Source organism: Ciconia boyciana, chromosome 6, assembly GCF_034638445.1.
Source record: "Ciconia boyciana chromosome 6, ASM3463844v1, whole genome shotgun sequence".
Lineage (NCBI taxonomy): Eukaryota > Metazoa > Chordata > Aves > Ciconiiformes > Ciconiidae > Ciconia > Ciconia boyciana.
Window position 1 is genome coordinate 28017589 of NC_132939.1, and position 23838 is coordinate 28041426.

The 23838-nt window shown below is 41.1% G+C and overlaps 1 protein-coding gene across 9 annotated transcripts in view; it reads left to right on the top strand.

The window, feature by feature from the left end:
• AMBRA1 (autophagy and beclin 1 regulator 1) overlaps positions 1–23838 on the top strand; it is a 136672-nt gene that overhangs the window by 77369 nt on the left and 35465 nt on the right. For all 9 annotated transcript variants that reach the window (XM_072865044.1, XM_072865042.1, XM_072865046.1 and 6 more), the window contains 3 exons: positions 7801–7911; positions 16418–16606; positions 17060–17214. In XM_072865044.1, the coding sequence (XP_072721145.1) occupies positions 7801–7911; positions 16418–16606; positions 17060–17214 (455 nt within the window). The remainder of the gene's footprint in view (positions 1–7800; positions 7912–16417; positions 16607–17059; positions 17215–23838) is intronic.

A 23838-nucleotide genomic window follows, 5' to 3' on the forward strand; every position in this document is an offset into this window, starting at 1 on the left:
GCGGAGGCATTGCAAAGGGCAGAGTTGGCAGAGGGAGGAGCCCGAGCCACACACAGCACAAATTAGCTATTGAGACCTCCCTAGTTCACCTTCACAGGGATTTTGTGGAACTTAAACTCTGGCAGGAGAGATGTGGCATTTTGATTTGGAGAGTCACCTACTGTTTCTGGAAGCTTAGAAGGGAGGAGGGCTGTGAACGTGCCCTTGTGTGTGGATTCAAACAGAGGTGAAAGAAGAGAGTACATGTTTCTTTAGACACTACGAAGTTCAGCTCTCTTCTGCCTTTCTATCTAGCGTATCCTGGCCTCAGTTGCTTTTTCCTCCAGTTTAATTCGGAAAAAACACTTTTCTCTTGCAGTCAGTTGCTTGGGAGCTGATCTCAAATATATTATCTTACTGATTTTTTAGTAGATTGATACAGATATCCAGATGGAGAAATGACTATAACCCAGGTTATTGTTTCTCCTCACACTGGCAAGGTAAAGTTGTCTTTACCTCCTCAGTATTTTCCAACAAGTAAGTTTCTGACTCCCATGCCAGGGCAGTAGCTGATGGCTCTTATAGCTGATTCTGTAAGTATCAGAGAATTTTATGGTGTATGGAGTAACAGAAATTAGGAAGAAAGCATAAACCCCTTTCTCCAACCCTTTACTCATTGTTTTTTGTTAGGGCTTCGTTATGCATGCAGACAAAATCATCTAAAAGGCTGGAAATATGCAGAAAAGGTCGAAACAAAACATTAGTTAAATAAAATGCAGATTGGAATGTATTTTTAGGGCTTGAATATTTTCCCTAAAAGGCTATACTGTAGGAAACATGTTTTACTGCTTGAATCATATGGTAGTATGAGGCATGCTTTTAACACATGCTGCTGTCACATGGAAATAAAGAAATGGTCTCAAAACAAGCAACAGTGTCTGCAGAAACTTCCTTTAACAGCTCCAGCAGTTAGCTGATTGGAAGACTCCAGCCCTGACTCCCCTTCCCAGCAAGGGGCCCAAATGAGAAAAAAGAAAGCTTGTTTGCCCACCCACTTCTCAAACAACTTGTGAGCTGTTTCAGCTAATGGTAACAGATGTTTCTTTCTGTTTCCATAACCTTTTCCTGTCAAGCTCTTTTAATGATACAGCATCTCTATTTGCAGGAAGATTTCTCTTGACTGTCTAGCCTGATAATGTTTATTTCCACCTGTGTGCTTCATGGAGCACCTCCATCTCTTTACGTACCGTTCCAGTACTGTACCCAGTATCAGAATTCCAGGAGCCTCACGGCGGTCCCTAAACAAATGGGATAAAGAAGAAAATCGCACTTACCGGCTTCGAGTTGTACAAATGTAAGAGTACCGCCACTGAGACTTGCAGCTCTGCTTCTTTTGCAAGCAGGATTTGAGGCTTCAGTTCTGTGGTGAATTGACTTACTACCCTGTAAGAATGAACTTTTAAACTATGCAAATGAATTATCCTCTGAAGCATAAGCTAAATAATTATGAATCAGCAACAAGATACAACTATTACTTTGTGTTCAGTTGCCAAAGGCAGGCTCTCACTTGTCTCATTCATCCCTTCTCCTTTCCAGCAGTTGTTGAGCAGTTACATTGCTCTCCACTCATCACTAAGGTGAGGCGTGCGTAAGACACTGATATGCCCACAGTTCAGATGGTATCTTTCTTTACTTTTTTTTTGATGGCATGAGAGGTTATGAATCTTACAGATGAAAAATAGCGTGCAAAAATTGTTTTAAATCCTGTCAGACTTTCACTGTGGCAAGGCTGTACTTGAGGTGAAGATTGGTAGTGATTTAGGAGGTAGAAAGAAGGAATTTCTTCCAATTTATTTGGAAGGTTGGTTTTTTTTCTGTCCAGCAGTGCATATCTTATATTGGGTGCTTGCAGAAAGTTCTTGGCAAGTTGGAGACTTAGAACATGATCTGTCACTAACAGTAGCTGAAAGGGTTGAGGTAGCTACAGCAAGGAAATGAAACTGCTTGTTCCTTATTGGTCACCTTGAGTAGGACGAGGACTTCCTAAACAGTGACATTTGCTTGCTCCAATGTGTATATGCAAAGGCTATGATAAGATACCTTATTTGTCACTGAGGAGATACAGGGTTTTCCTCATCTGAGAGGTTCTATGTGAATATTGCTGGCTCAGCTCTTGCTGGTTCTGGAAACTCACCATGCTGTTTCATATCTGATTTTCCAAATTCCATATGTAGCAGGGTGACATGAGCAGGAGCATCTCTATGGGGTGAACAGCAACAGAGAAGCGGGAATTCTCTTTCTTAAGGAGAAAAATTATCCGCTTGCTTGGTGAAGTGCGAACGATTCAGACAAGAGGGGAATGCATTTGAAAAGGACCATAACCTTTTCTAATTTCCCTGAGGGAAAACTGGACCCTACTATCAAAGACAAATGCTTCCCAGATGCATTTCTTGTATTAATTGTTATATGATCAGCCAAAGGAAGATCTCTAACGTCAGGAAGGTAAGATGTCAAGGAGCCATCATGACTGTACTGGGGATGGAGGCTTTGGGCAGAGCATCTGTTCATTTATTGTTTGTGTTTCTTGCAAATAAACTGATTTCCTTTTGAAGTCTGAAACTTGTGGCTGGAAAATTCCCTTTACTATATGATGCTTGCGTTGTTCACAATGTGAGTGAAGCCCTTGGGCACTTGACTGAGCTCCTATTAGGACGGTCATCTTCACTACCTGCAGCTGAGGCCTGCTCAAATTTCCATAGCTGATAGGACTGTGGAACTTGGCATGCTAAGCATTGCTACTTTTAAAAGGAAATTTTGCAATAAGGATGAGCATGAATGGGAAACTGCATTTCTTCTTATTTTGTACATCTGGGGTAAAGGAAAAATAATAGCCTTTTGAAGGGTTCAGCCTTCTGAAGGGTTCAGCCTTCAGAGAGCATAGAGCTCTTTGGGGCTTTCTCAGTTAACATCGAATCTAAGATCCCTTCAGTGCTTAGTATATGCTGAACTACCCTTAGTAACATTTTGTGCATCCATTCATGAAAATTGTTTTGCCCACTTCTTCCTATTTACAGCTTGCTGGTACATTTGAAAACAAGCAAAATGAATCCGTGAAAATACCGGGTTGCTATGCATATTGTTTCTACAGCATTAGCACGGTTTTAGATAGTTAGCTCAGCCACTTCAAAGGCAGTGTCTTTGTGGTAGCCTGGAATAGAGATTTGCTGGGACTTGTCAAATTCATATTCAGGATTTACTATATTTACTGTGATCAAAGGTAGTCCCCAAAACCAGGCTGCCCCATAAAATACTTCAGGGTTAGAGATCTGACTACTGATCTCTGAAGCCTAGTGGAGATGGCTGAATTTCAGCTGAATTCAAATTGCTTCAGAACTGGTTGAGAGAATCTGGTGTATTCTTGCAGCAAAGAGCTTTATCCTTGGTTTGTCAAATAGATTTGTCCTGTGTTTTGGGCTTCCTGGAGCCTGAATTATAGTAAATCTAGAAGTAGTAAATGTAAAACTCATCAGCTGTGATAGAACCTTCCTGCAAGTGCAGGATAACCTCAGTATCATTGAGCCCGTTTGTAACTGTAGCTATAAAGAGGTAATTACTTTTCAAAGGTACTCATGCTTAAAGATGCAAGTACTAATCTATGGGGAATTTTATACCAGGGCCTAATTGCTGTCTCAAATTGAGTCACAAATTAGCTCAGGGACTTCTCCAGCTTCCTCAAGCTTATCTGTAAGCATCTTAATAAATTTTTCTTTTACTATGAGGGGACCTTCCAGACACTAAAAACTTAAGAGTAGAGGATCTAGGCTAGAAAAAAAATTGAGCTCTGGTTTCTGTTAAATACATGGGAAAGAAATTCCCCTAATATGTAGATGTTCCATGTTCTTGAAACTTCTACCCCAAAGCCTGTGTAGCTCTAGAGTATTAGCTCTTCCTTTGAGAGTCTGATAGTAGTAGTCTGGAATTATCCTGCTCTTCACTGAAGGAGTGCTGGAGTGCCATAGAAAGTGGTTTTGCACTGCTTTTTTCCCTTTCAGTCTAAACTCAGACATTGGCTTGCATGGCTTGATTCATAAATGAGCAATAGCTGACTGGCAAAGGTTCATTTCTCCACGTGCCAAGATGAGTTGGACCCTCTGAGGGGATTGAGACTGACGGATAAATATCTGTCACGTGTAGGTGGCCTATAAGAAAAGATCTGAGGATTTTTTTAAAAGTCTTTGTTAAGACTCCCCCCCCACACACACACTCTTTAAACTCTCTTGTCATGTGCTGAGTGGGGGTGGATGGAGATCGGGGCGGTGGGGGGAGGAGGAGGGGCTGCTGAAAGCATTTATCTTCATTTCTGCCATCACCCAGTGTTTATTACGCAGTGATAGACAGACGCAGGAAAGCTGCCAATCAAACCTACGTTCACTGCATTTCAATTGGCCTTCACTTTGGATTTCAGCATTTTGAAGTCTACAACATCTCTGCAGTAAAAGGTCATTCTATTTGTGGGGATGACAAGCCTGAGACCCTCGGGTACCCGCTGCAGTCACTTGTGATCCCATCAAACGGTGGAAGACCCAGGAATCAGGACAGACTGTCAAGTGCTTGGTGAGAACTGCTGCTTGTAAGAGCTGATCTGCTGCTAGCCACATTTAAGAAGCTGAAGTGTGTTGTTTGCCTCCAGGTTACACTAGAACTTAAGAGGCAACAGCACCTTCTTCTGCTGTCACCCAGGCTGAAACCCTGGCTGGGCAAAACCAGCTGAGAATGAGTTCTCACACTGCACGGTGAACAAAAGCTCTGTAGTGAGGATTTTAACTTTCTTAAGTTTTCCACCCATGGTCTCAAATCTTCCCTATCAACCAACAGAAAAAGTGAACAACAAAGGTTAGGATAGCATAGTTGTGCACTGAGGGGTATTTTCCTCCCTAAATTCAATGTCTGAAATGTTTGCATGCTTTTAATCTTCTTTGCTGTAGGGCAGTATGTGCATGCATGTGGGAGGCTTCTGGCAGGACTTGTGATACAAATGTTATTCTGCTTTGTTATATGTAGCTAGATATAATTTAATAATTACACTTCTCAATTACATAATTAGTATAAGTAGAGGCAATTACTTAATAAAAACATGTAGATCATGGATTTGCCATTAGTATTAGGCACACTGGTTTGAAGCCTTTGAGAAATGGACCAAATCCTTCTGAACATGCACCTTTCACTCTATGAACCTTGTTCCCTGGGTCCTGATCTTTTTGATAAAGGTATCTGTTACCTGAAGCACTAGCATTAGTTGATAGCTTTTGCTGGCTCTGAAATTTGTGCAGGGCTGTCCTGTAGATGGGGAGGTACTGCTTTTTTCCGTTTTTAGCTTTTCTGTGTAGGATGTGACTGCCTTTGGAGGTGAAGGGGATGCAAGGTTTAAATGAACTGTAACTAACCTGAAGGTTCCAGGGAAAGAGATGAGAAGATCAGAATCTTTACAGAAAAAAAAATTCAAAAACATTTGCCAACAGCTTTATTTATGGTACTTGTAGCAGTAGGTGCAACAGTTGTATGAGCCAGATGAACTTGCTGTTTGTGGAGCAGTTAGTGGTGTTGCTAGGCTTCTGTGATGCAGAGGGAACGCACGATTACTCTCCTAGGGTATGTTATTCTCCAGTTTATATATTACTTGGTACGCCAACAAAGGTTGTTCTCATTGCAAAACAGGTGATGACTTTGTAATGTTCATCTGTAATTAGGTCAATATTCTGAAATTATGTGCCTTGAGTAGTACTTCTGTTTGCAGAGTGTTTCCTTGTCTGACTCAGTCCTGTAAGGCAGTTGCTACCTAGTTGGTGATGTTAGTTACTGTTTCCCTGCAGCAAGTCCCACTGCTTGAAATTTGTATAGAAACTAGTTTTTTGCTCTCCACCTGGTGGCTGGAGGCAAGACAGCAGAAGAGCTGCCCTTGTGTACCAAACCCAGGCTTGCAAAGAAGAGACTTTTAAAGATGAAGCAACAACATAAAATTTAATTGTCCTTCTTCCACTTCTGGTTGCAAAATATAATTTCATTAATGCATTGAATCTGCTTTCTCCAGTGCATATCTTTTGTTCAGAGGAGCCCTTTGTTTTGGGGGATATGGAGAACAAGGCCTTGGGCATATGCAAGAGCAATGGAAATGTTCTTAATTCTGCTCTCCAAATGATACGTGCGCGTCTGACAAAGGCAGATACAGAGGCTGAACAGATGCACAGTGGAGGTTTGTCGATTGCTGGAGGCCTGGCACAGCTGAGTACACAGTGTAAAGCTGGCTGCTCAGAAGTCTTGCTCTTGGTGTATTTCTGGGCTTTCTTCAGAACCAAAAATCAGGACTCGAGACAGCTCATCGATGAAAAGAGGACTATCAGCAGCCTTCTTGGCACAGGTCTAGAATTTGCTTCCCTACTTTGCCCTGCCCCTCCTTGTTCTTTACTTTGCAGAGAAAACATAAACCCTGTTAGAGTGTGTGTGTGTGTTTTCAAGCCTTTTTTTTTTTTTTTTTTAAACAAGCCTGAGTGTTCTGCTGGGATTTGATAAGAAAAGTAAAAATCCAGCCACCCTAGTCTCCTCATATTCCTCCACACCACTTTCATTTATAGCAGCTAGTAAGCTTTCAGCTCTCTGCACAGGCAGCTGGCCTGCTGTGTACTGGATACAGAGTTGTCAAAGTGATGTCTCTTCCACTATTGCTGCTGTGGCAGCAAAGTCCTGAGCCAGCTCTTCTGGGAGAGTGAAGCCACTGACTTTTATGTATGCTTCCCACTGGAGAAAGTGTGGAGATGCTGAAATCCAAACTGCATAGACTCTGGAAGCTGTGCTTTTCCTCATTTGTCCTTGGGGATGATCTTGTTTTGCTCTCCCTTATCAAATTCTATTACCTTGAGTTTCTCTGGATTGCCAGCATGTGTGTGTAGTACAAGGGCTGCATGTATATGAAGGCCATTGAGACTGCAAATAGCGTGAGATTTGTGACTCTAGTACTATTATGGGGGAACTGTTTCTTCTCTCCACTTGTCTCCCTAGGGACGGCATTTAATGCCTCTGAGCTTTCTCACATGTATGCTGACTTGAGTTACCAAGTCAAAGGTAACTGACTTGAGTTACCTTTCTGCCTGGAAAATTATGTTCTTTGTGCTAGTTTCTGAAGTATTCTGCTTAGCCTTCTGCTTTGGGCTGTTGCCCAAATCCTTGGGTGGCTAGCAAGGGTCATGTTGTTTGCCTGGAGTCAAGGCAGCCCCTGCCTGGCTGTAGCACCAGCTTGTAGGTCCTCCTTGCTAATATTTTGTTACAGTCATTATTGTGTGGCAAATATTGTAGGCAACCTGTATCTTCTGAGCGGAGTTTACAGTAGTAGGGAGGGATTATGTCCACAAATGTGTGTGATTTGCCAGGGCAACACTTTTCCTTAGTATGTATTCTGGTCTGCCTTCATAGCTGTACTAGAAAATTTTGGGTCTGTGAAAATACAGCTTCAGTAGTACCAATAAGTAGAATGCATTCGCACCAAATGAATTGATTAGGATTTCTGCCTTGTGAGTCTGGGCAAGTCTTATCTCTCATCAACTTTCTTTTCTTTCAGAAATGTGTTGCAGGAAGGTGCTTTCCTATTAATTTCCTGTGTTCTGTGGCTTATTTAGGAGGTGTTGCCATTTCTGTAAATAAGGTTTCGTTAAGAATCTAGAGCTTTTTTGTATAGGATTTTGAAAGGCTTTTTATGGTTTTGTCTCCCCAGCTCTTTTCTGGATAATCTTCTGGAGGTTAAATTGCTAATTATTTCCCCCTTTTCTGTAGGTGCTGTGATTGGGGATGGACAGTCAGCTGTGGCCAGCAACATTGCCAACACCACCTACCGGCTCCAGTGGTGGGACTTCACTAAATTTGATCTGCCTGAAATCAGCAATGGTAAGCTGGAAAGGACACCAGTACTTTATTTTAAGTCTATACCAACCAGAGCTACCATAAGCTCAAGGATCTTCCAAAGGTAGCTGTATGTTGCAGGCCTTGGATTACTTGATTGTCTCATTGCATTGGAAACTGTAAAATGGTTAGCCTTTTGAGAAAGTTGACTAAAAGCATGCAGAGCTGTTCCTGCTCTGTCTAGCTTGTGTATTCTTGCTATCAGCAAATCCATGCATAAATGGGGCTTTTTTTGTGAGCATTCTTATAGGAATATACAGTCCTTTTAGAAGAATTCTGTATCCAATCTCCTCATTCTTTTACCAACAAGTTTCTAGAGAGATATTGTCTTCATACCTTTACATTAGAACCTGCTAATAAATTGGGTCTGAATTCTGCAAGTTATTGACATTAGTGTAGGTCAAAGTGCTGCAACACATTTTGGGAATCGGGGCCCTGGTCTGTTGCTTACCACAATGTTGCAAGCCAGGGGAAGTAGATGTATCTTCTAGCCATTTGCAAAAGCAGTGATTTGTCCTATATCTCAGGTAAAAGCTGCTTCTGGGTCAAGAATATGAGCAATATTGCTGATATTTATTTATTTATTTATTTATTCTCTCCTTCCCTTTGTGAAAATTGGACCATAGTTTTATGTATGTTCTGTGGCATAAGCTAGCTCTTGCACTGGAAGAGACTTTCTTAGGCACAAGAATATTTGATGCTTGGGGTCTGCTGATCAAGGAATTACTTTTTCGGGGCTAAAACTACCTTGACTAGAATGGCTATTTTTAACCCAGAATGGTATCCTGATATAGCTTGCTGTACAGCTGCAGAAATATTTGTGTCAGCCTGGGATGAAGATAGGAGGTAGATATTCATTAATGTTTCTTTGTACAGTGATTTTTTAGCTTAGGCCATCTCTGTGCACGTGTGAAATTCATTGCTTGACTTCTCAGCAAAAACAGATTGGGTTCTGCTTTAAGGGATTGACTTCTTTCTAGGGAGAACAGGGATTCTGTTTTCAGAAAGACTTCTGCTTTCACAGGTAGCCACTGAAATGAATTAAGAAAAAGTTTCTCCCAGTCCCAGCCTTGTCTGTTCTGCAATTCCAGAAATTATATCTCTGACAAGAATTCTCTAGGGGGTACTGTCCTGTTGCTTAAGGAACCCACAAAAGGAGCACATATAGTGACACCATAGCAGCAGAGATATGGGGAACTGAAATCATAGAATCACAGAATAGTTTGGGTTGGAAGGGACCTGTACAGATCATCTAGTCCACCCCCCCTGCCATGGGCAGGGACGTCTTTCAATAGATCAGGTTGCTCAAAGCTCTGTCCAGTCTGACCTTGAACACTTCCAGTGATGAGGCAACCACAGATTCTCTGGGCAACCTGTACAGGGCCATTTACTTCCCAGTCCGTGGGAAATCAGAGGAGCTGGGGGAAAGCCACCAGTAGCCCATCCCATTACAAAAAGCTTTCTTACTGTGTCGTTCCTGGAGATGAAGTATCTGGTGTTTCTGTCTCATCTCCTTCCTTCACATTGTATAGAATATTGTGGTGTGATGTTTATAGCCTGGTGAGAGATAAAAGCCCAGCTTCTAGACAGTAGTCTTCGACATTGTAAAGGGGGAAGATGCTTTATATTTTGTCCTGGAGAACCATTCTGTCTCTTGAGAAGGAGCACGCAGTGTCATCTTGAAAGTAGAACACTGTGGTGAACTCGTGTGCCAGTGCTTTGACATGTCTTGTTAAGTGCCAAACTTTGTAGTACTAGTATAAGGCTGTAGGCTGAGGATCAGTGCTCAAGGCGATGTTTTGTCACGCGGTGGCAATACCTTCCGTGGTCCAGCCAGACTCTGGAACAGAATAAAGATGAAATCAGGGGGGGAATCATCTTGCTGCTGACTTAAATTCTCTGGGACTTCTCTGCAAGCTTGTAAAGTATTTGAAGAGTGCTACAGCTGCTAATAGCTTTTTTTTTTTTTTTTGGCCTCATCTGGCTGCTGAGGAGAAGGCTGCTGATTTTAAAAAAAAAAAAAAGCCTAAGATGTTTGTTTATAATTTATGGAATCCCATAGAAAATAAAAACCATCTGCTTCTCAAGACATCAATATTTCAATTTTCTCCCTCTCCCCTACCAGGACACTTCCATTCTGAAATAGCTTCCAATTAGCTGGAAATTGGGCTATGGTTTCTGTTGTCATTGTGCCCTTCTTGCAGGCAGGGTTCCTGCTACAAGCCCATCCCCAGCCCTTCTGACTCCCCACTTTGTGCTTTGTAGTACTTGGCTTGTCCATCTTTATTTATTACCATTTGGAAATGTTCAGTTTTACTCTGCTTCTTCCTTTTTACATGCTGAGCCCAACTCTAGCATTTCTAGGTTGTTAGCCATATCTCCTTCTGCCAAGGTCTAGTGGGGATGTATGAAGATGTAGCAGCTGTGCTCATCCTACAACAGGTACTTGCCAAGCTTGACTAGGCACAGAACAAAGGCAAGCTGCAAGTTTGCCAAGGTGCACAAATTTGTAGAGATATTGTGAAGCTAAATGTGTAACAGTGGAGTGGTGGGTTGGAGGATTTTTTTTTTGTCTCTTCATGATCTTGGAAATAAACTATTTTCCCAGTAAAGCATGTGACCTCAATAGCTCCTTTTTTTTCCATCATTTCCCATAAATCAGAGGTGGTCATGTGAGAGAGTCTGCTTACACAGAGGGGGCTATTGCGCTTCCTGGGACTAACTTGAGCCACAAGTGGTTTGGGAGTTCAGGCAGTTGAAATGATGCAGCTGAAGTTTGGGACTGCCTGCCAGCTCCGCTCTCCATCAAAGAAATGACTCCGTGGCCAACCTCCATCTCCAAGCAGCTCTTCTTCCTGTTACAGTTAAACAAAGAAAAGATAGTTTGGAAATAGGATGTTTTCCACTGAAGCGGATGCATCTGAGCAAGTGACAGCAGTGTGGTTAGCACAGTCCTGTGATCTCAGCGGCTGGGCCCCAGCACCCTTCGGAGCCCTGGACTCAGGCGTCAGCTCCACAGCAGCAACCTCGCTAACGCTCAGTCCGGCAAGTGCTGAAAGAGGACTCCAATGGTCTTGGGGAAATGGCTTTGCAGGGACTTGTGGGATTTTACTCTCTGCCCTGTCTTTCTCTACTAATTGCAAAATGGAAAAAGATGGCTTCAGATTTCTTCTCTCCTTTTGTCAGTTTTGTCTTTAATAACTCTGAAATTAACATGACCCAGTCTTAAATTGTAATTGTCAGTCATATCAGCTTTGGAGTGGGGAGTTTATTTGGCAGCAGAGACAATGCTATCTCTGGCATTTATTTAATATTCTTCTAGTAAGTGTTGCAGATCCTTAAAATTTCCGGCAGCTAACAGGTGAGTATTGAGTCGGTGAACAGTGTAGAATATAGGCTTTCCACAGCTAAAATATTTGAAGGTATTGTCTCTTGTTTATATCTTTTGAATATAGTTTCTCTCATGCTACTCACTGCTCATTATTTCATTTTCTAGCCATTGTGGTTGAACTGGTCTAGTTCTTCCACATTTAGTCACGTATCAGGAATTTGTCCTGTTCTAAAACTGGCTGGGACTTGAGGAAGGTGATGTGATCAATATTTACTGATCCACAGTGGGATGCAGAAGAACTTAAAATAAGAAAAGGCAAAACAAAGCATGCTAAACAGGAGCAGCTGTTAAGAAAGTGTCATCCTTAAGAGTGGCTAGGAATGGATGGCGCACACAGCACTATTTTCCTTTGGCAAACAGTGCTATTGCTGCTGGCGTTCCAGGCCTTCCCCAGCTTCAAGCGTAATTATGCTGTAGGTGTAAGCACTCCAAGTTGGCACAACAGCTTGATTAATTTGTTTTCTGATGTTTCTTTTGATCTGTTCTGTCAGCTCGGTGGCTGCATTAACAACAAAAGAAAACAAGAGATGAAAGGGCAGCCTTGTTGTAAATGGTTTTCCAAAAATAGCAAATTTTTTCCCTAAAATCTTCTGTATTGGCTTCATTTTCATAGATCAGGCCTCAGGCTCAAAGAAATCAAATAGCCTGTGGCTTTGTGAAATGCATGGGTATCTTCATCCTCCCAGTGTCTTGGGAATCTCTTAGATGCTGTTCCGTAAAATGAAACCTTGCTGAGATGTCCACCTCTCACATTTAGACTTTTTCTGCTGGCACAGTAGGCTCCCTTGGTTCTAGGTGTAAGTGCTACCTGAGTCCTTCATCCTTTGTAAATGAGGGAAGAGCAAAGAACCATAATGCCAGTGTGAATCAGATCTTGAAAGACTGAAATAAAGGGCACTCTTTCTTGTTCAGTGCAACTTGCATCTGTGATGTTTTATGTTCCAGGCACACATCAAGGGGGAAAGATAGTTCACTTCTGGCAGGGGAGCTCACAATCTGTTTTGCTAAGAGGCATTCACCATACACAACAAACTTTTAAAAGAACAAGACACGCAGTTGTGTTGGCCATCGTTGTGGACTGCTCACCAAAAACCTCTGTGCTGTGCTGAAGTAGGCGGGTGGGAAAAAAAAAAGGGAAAAACTGTGTACATAGAAAATGAGTGAACATGTGCTAAATGACAAATAGACTCTTGGTGACTGGTGATCCAAACCCAACATTGTTTTAAAAAGATATATAGTAAATGCTAGATGAGGAAGAGGATTAGAGACTTGGAAAGGAAAAAAAATAGCCATGGAACTGCGAGGATATGTACAAGACATGACAATGTCCCTAAATCTGTAAATGGTACAGAAGAAATACAAGCATTTCTTACCTTACAGAAATAAAGATGTGGGATTCTTTTCTTATGAATGTCCAAGGTTTCATTAGATTAAAAAACCCCAAACTTTAAAAGCTGAGACATGGATTCTATAGACTATGATTTTCAATAGTTACAGGAACAAGGAAGAAACATCGTATGTGCCCAGAGAAATCAGTATGTGTCCCCTCTAAAACTTCTTGCACCTCTTTGAAAAGCACCAGGAATTCATGAGTACAGAACGGTTCCTGGGCTAAATGACACCCATACCTTTGGTCTGATGAAGCAACTATACAATCTCGCTACTTCCAATATTGAGCATCAAATGACAGTAGTTACCATTGTAGAGAAACCGTGGCTACCTCATGGAAACTGCGTCCTGAGTCCAGAGATGCAGGAGAAAAACTTAGACATCTAGCAGAAAAGGAATGCGAGAGAACAGTTCTTAGACCCCAAAGAAAGGGGCTGGACTATATTTTCTCTTCTAATAATCAAAGTTTTTTGCAGAAGTGGTGGTGGGGCGTGTTTCATAGGTGTATATCTCTGGCAAATGCTCTCCCTGTGTAATGTGTAGTTTTGCTCTGTTGCTGGCCTTCTTGCTTGGCTCTCTTTTAAGTAGTTAACTCAGGTTTGGCTGGGAGAGTCCCAGTATTCACCTGTCCAATAAGTTCCCATTCCTCACCCCCCCCCCCCTTTTTTTTTTTCCCTCCAATTTTTTAGATCACTGCTGATTAGATTACAACTACAAATGAATTGGTGAGAAAGGACCCCCTTAGCCACTGAGTCTAGCACTTTGCAGTCTTAGGCAAGCACATCCCATAGTTCCTCTTATTCTGTCTTAAAATTGGTTAAGTTCTTTGCCCCTTTTACTTCTGTTGAAAGACTATTCTAGAATCTTGCTATTCTGGTAGAAATCTTCTAATTTCCAAACTTAATGGCTGTGCTGGTTTTACCCACTCACCCGCCAGCATTATTTGTGAAGAGAACTGATGTTTTTCTGGCACTTACTTTCTGCTATTTTTTGTAAATACAACCCCATTTTCTTGCAATCTTTTTCTTTAAACATAAAATACATGTTTCATTTTCCCCAGTCATCTTCCTAGCTCTTTGCTGGACTTGTTACCATTTAGGGTTTAATCTTTCTTGAACATGGCCGACAAAAATTGTGCCCAGTATTCTGCATGTGGTCTCAGCACAAGGTTGTATATTAGCACTGATATTTCAGTTTTAAGTGTGCTCCCTAGTGCAGTTTAGGATTGCCATCTCTTTCACTGTTATGCTGGGTGGATGGCTCAGTCTTTGCTATGGTCACCAAAGTTGATTCTCTCTTATTTCCAACTGAGAAGCTCCTAGGTAAAGCAGAAATTTATAAATGTTAACACGCTCTAGAATTCTTTCATTTCACTTCTGTTATGTCTCTGTGTACTTCAGTTCACTGTGTGGTCTGGTCGTGCTCTGTTAATGAAATTACCTAACTTTATCAACAGAATTCATCAACCAGCTCCACCGTGTGCCTAGCTCATTGATAAAGCTAATAAATAGGACTGGTTTTGAAATGAGTCACTGAAGAATTCTGCAGGAATCCTCCCAATTTAACGGGGATTACAATAGTGCAACCTGTTGTCATGTATCCTTTAGCTAGTTCACAGCGTATACTGCAGTTCTTGTGTTGATGCCCATTTTCTCTTGTGATTACATGAGTACTTGAGTATTCTGTTTGTCTTTCTGTTCAGCTAGCTTCAGACTAAGCACTTGGGAATTTTGTCATCTTTGGACTGTCTGTTCTTTGAAGGGCCATGTGTAACTTAGATTCTGTTATTACAGCACTGACAGTGACTACCATTATTTACCTTTTTTCTGTTCAGCACCTTTCTGTTTATACTAGGCTGAAAATTACTGTTTTTAGCAGCTTCGAGACTGAAAAAAATGGTTGAATAAATTTAGAGTACAGGTGTAGGTGGTTTGGTACAGAATGTAATTACATAGTCCACTTTTTATCCTCGTCTTTTTCATTGGAGTTTCTTAAATGGAACAGTAGAAGTTGATATTCAGCCATGTAGGAAAGCAGTTCCTGGAAAAATGTCTTTGAGACCAGAAGAACTGAGGATGAGGTTCAGCGAGCACTTTAAATCCGCAGTGCTGGAAGAAGGAGCAGTCCTGTCTGCTTCCCTGTGATGACTTCTTTTTCTGCTGCTGCAAGTGTCTATGTGGCCACGTGGCATACCAGGCTGGGAAACTGTTCTGGCTAAAAAGTGACCTAGACAACAGTCAGTAATTTCTCAGCCATATCAGTTCCCTGATGTAGCTTTCTTTCCAACACTGTAGAAGTGTTGGAAACAAAGGGCAGGGATTGTTTCTCCTGGCAGCAGCATTGGTTTGTTAAAGCATTGAGTTACAGCCTTGGTTTGATTTGGAAGCTCAAACTTTCAGAAGTATGCACAAAGCATTCTTGGCACTGTTCTTTTGTTAAACGAATGAGGAATCTAGCCCAAGAAGCGCCTTCATAAACTCATCTGCAATTTTAGCTGAAAAAATCAAAGCTGCTTCTAGGCTGGGCATAGTCTGAAGGTTTAAAAGAGAATTCCTGGACTGTAGAAGTTGACATAGTGCTCCACATGATGCTATAGCTTCAAGCATGTGAGATGGGGTGTTCAGTCTTCTAGCATGCAAAGCTTCTATACTGCAAATGTGGGCTTTATTTCTATTTTTTTATCTTTCTATCCCCTTGAGTTTGAAAATACCAGAATCTGAAATTCCCCCATCCCCAAAATACTGTATGCAGTTCCAGCTTCAAACCTCCTGGAAAAATTGCAGCAGTTTTAGTGAAACACTGGAGCACATTTAGGTTAGACTGAGGGAATAGACATAACTCCAGCCTTGTCTTATCAAGCCACCATTGAACTGTTGGTGATGACGATGCTAAAGGCCTTGGAACCTCATTGTACTAGGAATGGCACAAGTGCATGGTAGGATTCAGTAGCCCAAAGAGCTTATGGGCTGTGTATGCAAGGCACAGAGGGGAATAGATTTGTACAAGGTCATCCAGCAACTCACCAGCAGAGATTAAAGTAAAACTTGTATCTTCTGAATTGCTGTTCACTACCCTGTCTGCTAAACAGTTACTTCACGGATTGCCTGAGTGTCTCAAATACTGGAGTAATTAAATGGAGGACTGGCTGGAGAAGTCTCTGCCCTTTCTCACTTGCTTTATCCAAGATTGGTGTAAAAATCAGCTGTCAGAAATGAATGTCTGTATCTGCAGAGAGGAACTTTTCTCTCATCTCCTGTTTACTGGAGATAAGGGGAGCTGGAACTAGGGGCTCCGCAAGAGAAGGGGAAATGAATTAAGGTGTACTGTTTCCAATGATACCACTGCTGGATTTTGTCAGAGAGTCACGATTTAGGACTTGTTTAAACTGTGCTGTCCTTTACAAAGGATGGTGTTATGCTCAACAAAGGAGGGGTTTGATAAAGTGCAATTACCACTATTTCTTGGCTGAAGACTCCAGGAGGTGAGTAGATTTCATTCCCTGGGCTCATTGCAGTGTCTTATCTCCGTTTTGGAGCAAGTTTTACATTAATCAGGGTATTAACATATCATAAACTTCTGGAGGAAGCTAAATGTCTTGAGTGTCTTTTGCATGTACTGTCTTGTCTCCAATGTTAGGTTTAAATCTTGCTTTATGCTCTGTTGAACCCGAGTGCTTTAATCATTGTTCCTTCCTTTCTTCCTTCTTTGCAGCCTCTGTGAACGTGCTTGTTCAAAACTGCAAGATTTACAATGATGCTAGCTGCGATATCTCTGCCGATGGGCAGCTGCTGGCAGCCTTCATTCCCAGCAGTCAAAGAGGCTTCCCTGATGAGGGAATACTGGCTGTGTATTCTCTGGCACCCCACAACTTGGGCGAGATGCTTTACACAAAGCGATTTGGTAAGCATGCAGCAAGAAGTCAGGGTGGGTGGGAGTGTGAGAAGTTACCTCAGAACTCAGCCTTCAGTGAGAAATGCAATAGTCTGAACGTCGGTGATTGTAGTAACGGGAAATATTTTATTGACCTTCCAAGCAGCCACAAATATAGTACTGCTGGGGAGAAGCTTTTGGTACAGTCTGGACATGTAAAGTGCTGGTATGGGGGAGCTTCTAAGGGATAGTTTTTTATTCCTCAAAGAACTTCATTGTCTTAGTGGGAGGACACGTGCTGCAAGGAAACGTCTTGCAAAATTTGTTCTTGTGCAGGTCTCCTTATTCTTCTCTACACCTTACAAGGATGAACTTAGTATGCTGTACATTATGGGAATGCTGGAAGGGAATGAAGAAGCTGTGAGGATAAGGCATGGGAGGGATGTCAACCTGTGAGAGAAATAACTCCTTTTCTCTTTATAGGCCCTAATGCCATTTCTGTGAGCCTGTCTCCAATGGGCAGATACGTAATGGTGGGACTGGCTTCCCGACGTATCCTGTTGCACCCCTCCACAGAACACATGGTTGCTCAAGTGTTCAGGCTGCAACAGCCTCACGGTGGAGAAACCTCTATGAGGGTAAGTATATGCATATGCTGTTTCTGTGTGTTTTCATCAGTGATTTTGTGTCATTTTGGCTCTAGCATAGTAGGTGGCTACTGTGTTATGATAGCAAAGAAGTAGCATGCTCCAGGCCTACTTGCATAATAAATATGTGAAAGAATTTATTACAGAGGTATGCAAACATGGCAGGAGAACATAAGTATAACAGAATTGTGAAACTTTACTCTGGTTTCAACTATGATGACAAACAAATACATTCCATGTCATGTGTGGTATCCTAAGTCTAGATATCACTCATACTACCTAGTAGGTCTTTTGTACTTCTTAGGGTAATATGCATATTGCTGGTGGTACTACAGTTGGCTTTGCTGAGGGGTTTTTTCAGCTGAGGTTTCAGGATCATTTCCTAATATTCCTAAAGGCAGCTAAGCTCTAGGAGAGCAGCTACCAGCGGTTTCAGGAAGGGTAGGAGCCAAGCTTCACATCATACTTGCAGACTGAAAGTGAGGCTTACCATATTTTTGCCAAACAGGCTTTTGTTGGCTATTTATTAATGATCTTTCTACATATATGTAGGCCTCTGATTATTATTACTTTTGGCAGAGCTTTCCCAGTGTACAAGGGTTGCACTGAGCCATTCATCTAGTGGCCCAGCACTGGGGAGAGACTTGTCTCTAGGACAAATTGCTTGATTCACCTTCAGACTCTATAGTTGCTCCCCAGACTGCTCATGATTCAGAGAGGGTCATCTCAGTTGCATCATTACGTGAGCTGCTTTATCAGCTGATATAAAACTCTTTTTAATCGTCAACTGCTCCATGTTATAATGCAAGGGAAAATCAATGATGAGGATATCCTTTGGTGCACCAATCGGCACTTTTTCAGCCCTGGTTCTGAGCTACCATTCTGGTACGAGCCTCTTAAAGTAAGAGGCAGAAATTAAAAAGTATTTATAAGAAAAGCACAATTTGGTTAGCAGGTGTGGTTGGTGAAAGCTGTGTGGATATGGTAAGATCACTAATTACATGGATTCAGTATCCTGTTAGATCCTTTTATAAGTCTAGTTTGCCCTGGTACTGTTTCTTTTCTCAGTTATTTTAAGATCCTAGTGAAATACATAGCTTTTACTGCCAGGTACAGGAGTATCCCTTCCCACAGTCTTTTTACCATATCATAATAAGTTAAGATCAAGAAGTCCTATTAGCTAAAATCATGTCTCTTCCCATAAAGAGCTATAGTAGGATTCTTTCCTCTCAGCCATTCTTTACATTTGCTCTAAACTCCAGTTGCTATGGCTTCTATCTAGCCCTTCCTTTTGGAGACTTTTTTTGTAGCCAGCTAAATCAGTAAGCTTCTGTCTAAATCTTCCATTTATATTTCTTCATCTCCATTTCAAACATATCTTCTTTCCCTATGGTGTGTTATGCTCTTCAAATGCTTGTACCCTTGCTCTTAGTCACCATTTAGTGAAGTAATGCTTTGTACTCCCTTAATCTTTTCTTGTAATTCAATCTTCCAGCTTTTGTTTTCTTTCTCTTCTGAATTCTCTCCAAAATACCCTTCTTTTTTTTTCCCTCATTCTGGGATACGTTTAAATGTACGTAATGTGATAAGCATAGTCTTACCAGAAGCCCACAGAGGGTATTTTTTTTTCTGCTTGTTTTGGACTACAGGGCTTTACTTATGCCGTCGAAAACTGTTGTTTTTTTCTTTTTTTGCTGTTATGGTGCATTGAAAATTTTGCACAATTTTTCCCACTCATGCTTTTCAGACTTTGTCGTGGCTCCACATCACTGCACTCCTGTCTTTCTCATCTGCTGTAGTTCTGGATTATTTTTCTCCAGATGGATTGCATGTATTCTAAAGGTTGCTTTTTTCATCTTTCTTGCACATGTATTTTTAGCTTCCAGAAACCTTTCCCCCACGTTTTCAAATCTGTCCAGTCTAGCGGGATTTGCTAACTAATTTAACTGCTATCCCCTTTCCCACATCATGTTTAAAGATGTTAAAAATGTCTCATTTCTGACTGCTTTGGACTTTCAGCTTTCTGCCTGTGTGACAGGGTCACAACTAGACTAGTTTGAATTAATTTGGTTAAAGAGCCTTCCTGTGGGATGATGTTGAGTATTGTTTCAATGTTCTGGTGTGTCATTGGTCATCTTTGTGCAGTCTGTAGGACCAAGCTTGGAAAACATAAAACTGTTAATCTTGTAAATATTATTCCTTCATCTAGTTGTAAAAATTCGTAGATCAACTACAGGTATTTCTTCTGCCTTGAATTTTGCAGTAAGACTGCTCCATAAGTTTGTAATACTTTTCAGGACATGCAAAATAAAAAAAGAGCTTTAAGTAGGAAACTTTATAATATTCTTAGCACGCTGTCTTTACAGTGGTTGCTGTATTCATATTCAGTTGAGTAAAAACCTGTTTGCAGCTTGGCCAGCATGCAGTAGGAAAAGGTTTAGGAAAACTGATGAAACTGTATTCTTCAATCTCTAATTTAATGTGCACAGTAGAGAGAATCAGAAAGCATCCTTGTTGCCTCTGTGCCAACAGCTTGTAGTACAAAGCAATTGTTACTCAACTTCTAAATTAAAAATAAGTCATAGCCATGTTCTGAAGCAATGCTTTGTGGATATTTTAATTTTACATTACTTACAAAACTCCCAAGAGAGAAATTCAAGAGATGCTATATCAAATTCTATGAAAATTCTTGTAAGTTGTCTCACGATTGTTCCTTCCTTCCCTGATGCCTTTTGATTTGCAATTGATGAACCGGGAGAGCAGGGCTTGGCAATGTGGTCTGTAAGTCACTGCAAAAGCATGGCAACCTGCTGAGGAGTGAAATACAGTGATTACTTCTGCTTCCAATTAAAATGGAAAGACCCTTCCTCCACATCCTTGACTAGCAGTCAGTGGAATGCAAGTTTCTATTCCTCAGAGAGGTTCCTCCATCTTGCTGTTGAAATAGAGGTTTTGAAAATGCAATTAATTAGTTTTGTTACATGAAACTCTAATACATTTAACTGCATCTAGAAATCCACTGGCTGCTGGTGTAATTGTCAGAGTTGGAGAGAAATGTTCTTTCTGAGAACTACAGCACTTCTGGATTGTACTAAGGAGCATCTTGGTTATACAAGTGTGCATCGTGTATATATATCTCGCTCGTAATATTTCAGAGAGATTGGGTAGAGTTCTATGGGTCAGGGCTGACATGATTTGACAGTTACGTACTGTGCTCAGAAATTGAGTAAAAGTAGTGAATTGTCTTCAGATATGGTAGAGTCATGAGCTAGAGGTTCATGCTCTTTCTATTCACTCCCTTAAGACTGATCTGCTTAGCATTTCAAATGGAAACCTGGCTTTGCTACAGAACAAGTTTGTTTTTCAGACTTAAAAAACTCTCTAGTAGTGTTGACTTTTAACAAGAGTGGTATGCATAAGCTTTATTTTTTGTTGTTTGTGATTTGGTGGTTTGTTGTTGTTGTGTTGTGGGGGTTTTTGGGGGGGTTTTGGGTTGGTTTTTCTTTTTTTTTTTTTTTTTCAAACCTAGCTAACATCTCTGGAATTTATCCGTAGCTGGAGAGTACAGGGAAGGAATTGCTTTTAGCAGATCTCTAGCTTGGAGTGGTACAGGTAGCAGTGGTACTGGGAACTGTCTGGAAATATTTGAGTTTCACAGATGGGAAGTTTGGAGAAAAGACTCCAAATATGGAGTAAGAATAGGTTTTGCCACCTATTTCGAAAGCATAGGTGGAGCTGGTCTCCAAATAAAGAGGATGTTTTCAAGCTGCTTGGGTCTAGGGCGATTTCTGAATTACGTATGATTCCAAGAGTACACGGAGGTTAAAGAACTTAGAGAACATGAAATTAGAAACTTAGTTGGAGCTGAAGTTCCTTAGAAACATAGAAAAGTAAGGATCATATTGCCCTGGATCTGTTAGCAGTGGATATTAGTGAGAAAGACGGCCAGAAGGTACTTTTATTTCTGGTATTCACAAATTTTGATGCCCTTACAATGTTTAATGTTTTTCATTTTACCTAGAGGAATCTAACTCTAAATATCAGAAAAACATGATTACTGTAATCCAAATTAAAATAAAACTTGGAAAGGGGCTTTTAAGCTGAGGATACAAAAAGTGAGTTAGGTAATAGAAAAATTTGATTGACATGAAGCTGAAGAGCAAATCATGCAATTTGTGGGGATAAGGTGACTTAACCAAGCCCCATCTCAAATACTGCATTGTGCTTTGAATCTAGAAGGAAATTCAGGCTGTGGAGATCTGGAATTATCTTTTGACAAGACTACTGGTATTTGGGAAACATCCTGCTGAAGTGGTCAGTCAGTAGCCTGGATGGAACAGAACACGTGTACACTTCCATTGTAAACAGATGGAGAATTCCAAATACTGCAGGAAGAAGGGCCTGAAGCAGAGAGGCAGACAGAGATTTAGCACAGAGCCAAGTTTTTTTTCAGTGTATTAACTCTTAGTGAGGACAACGCACAGAATATGTGAGAAGATGCACAATTTTGTTGAGTGCTGTTGTCTTCTGAGCTTCATGCAAGTGTCAGTAGAACGTATGCAGTGTGGTCTGCAAAGGTCACTGCCAGGCCTCATTGACTCACTGGATGAGCAGATTTGCACTAAACTGGCCATGGGCTGAAGGGAGGTTTGCAATTTCATGAAGATTTTTTTTTCGGTATTTCTTCCTACCATCTTTCTTGAATTAAATTTAAGCCAACTCTTTCCTCCAGTATTTATTCCTTCCAGACGTGTAGGCAGCTGGATGACAGCCTCTTTTCACCTAGATGAGGGTGCATGTAGCGCTCTCATCAACATATTGTTGACACTTGATCTTGTATGCCATTCTGTTGAGGCTCAGCAGACGGAGAGCGAGGTGGAATGGCAGCTGTGCGCAAATCCTTTGCTGTTGTCATTAGATCTTTAACATATTGTAGGTTTTGCTGTTACAGTCTCAGCATGACATTTAATGGGGAATTCACAGGTACTGCTTTTGGTTTGCAGTCTGAGTTAAGGGCAAAGATGAAGAAGCTCGTCATTCCTTTTGCCATAGAAGCGACCATATTTTTATTAGACTGTTTCAGCATTGTGAGCTGTCGGTGATTTTTGCAAGAGATAGCAATAGCTGGGGGCACAGTCCTGTTTGCACAGTTCAGTTCACTTGTGCATCTGCACTGAATATAAACGTATCTATCTTCTGTCACGCTAACACCCCCTTTGGCATTCCTGTTTCCCTCCTTTCATCTGTTCCAACCACACGCACACACAATTGAAAGGACAGTTGTTTTGTTTAACAATTTCTTGCTTACTCAGCCCTAGGTTTCAGATCCGGGCTTGGACTAGTCCCCTAAAGGGCTTTTTGGAGGTATTACCCTGGTTTTGCAGCCTTTGGGAGACGGGTAGTAAATTAATGAGCCACTTCACCGCTGCAAGTGTGTTATTTTCCTGAGTGAGAGCTTTGTTACTTGAGATGATCCGTTTCTTCATAAGACCTAGTTCTTGTTGATGTTTTGAAGTTTCCCACTAGTTATCTTAAAGCTCTTTCTCATTTAGCAGTTGCATGGCAGGCTTGTGAGATAAAGTACCAGCTAATAATGCCAAGAGGTAGCCTAAAGAAAGAAAGGGTTAGGTGTGCTGTAATGAGATTTCTCCTGATTGGAAAGATCAGCAGTAAATTATGTGATCAAGTATGGTCAGGAAGAACCAACAATGTTTTACCTTTGCATAAAATTTCTCAGTTCATCTGACAGAAACTTCTGGTGCTGTCCTGTTTTAGGAATTAAACCAAGTATCCTCAGTTAAGGTTTCAGTTGTTGCTGAAAATTAAGGGTTAGTTCTCATTTAATTCACTTTAATTCAGAAAACAAAGCTAGGATTTTCTGCACTGACAACAAGCGGGCAGAAAGAGGTTTGTTGTATTGGTAAAGACTGAAGAAGAATTTCATATATGATCCTATTGCATCTGGGGAAGATAAATGGAGTTGAAAGAAATTTTATTTGTGCAGAGCATTAAATGATAAGATCCATTTGAGGATAAGACTGACAAATCCAAAAAGATAAGTGCATTATTTTTTGCTTCTTCCATTTTAACAGAGAAGATCTAATGGAAGGACGTGTATGTTGTTGGCAGGAATCAGCTGTAGGGGAGGGGTTGAGAGTAGCATAGACCAACCTGCCTAATAAGAAGAGACTCGGAGCAAAAAGGCAATTTTTTTCCCCGTCTGATCATGGGAAATGCATGCCTTTTTCTTTGCATCTGCGTATAGATATGGAAAAAAGACTCCTTCCAAACAAAGGGGAGACTTGCCTTGTTTCAAAATACTGATGCACATTGTCTTATGAATAAAAGTATTGAGACATTGGTGAATTATCACAAGGAGTGTTTGTTTTGCTTTGCATTCTAGGCCTCTGCTTTAGACAAACTAGACTTGAATTCTGCTGCAGAGGGCTCTGGGGTTTGGGGCAGTGCAAGGCATAAGCCCAAATATCAGCAGCTTTTGTGAAATTCATAAATAGAAGGCAGAGTAAAGAATGTAATCTAAGCAAAAAAGGGTTAGTGTTATTTATTAAGGCGATCAGGTTAGGGTGTCTTATTATGCTTCTGGACTTCAAAACG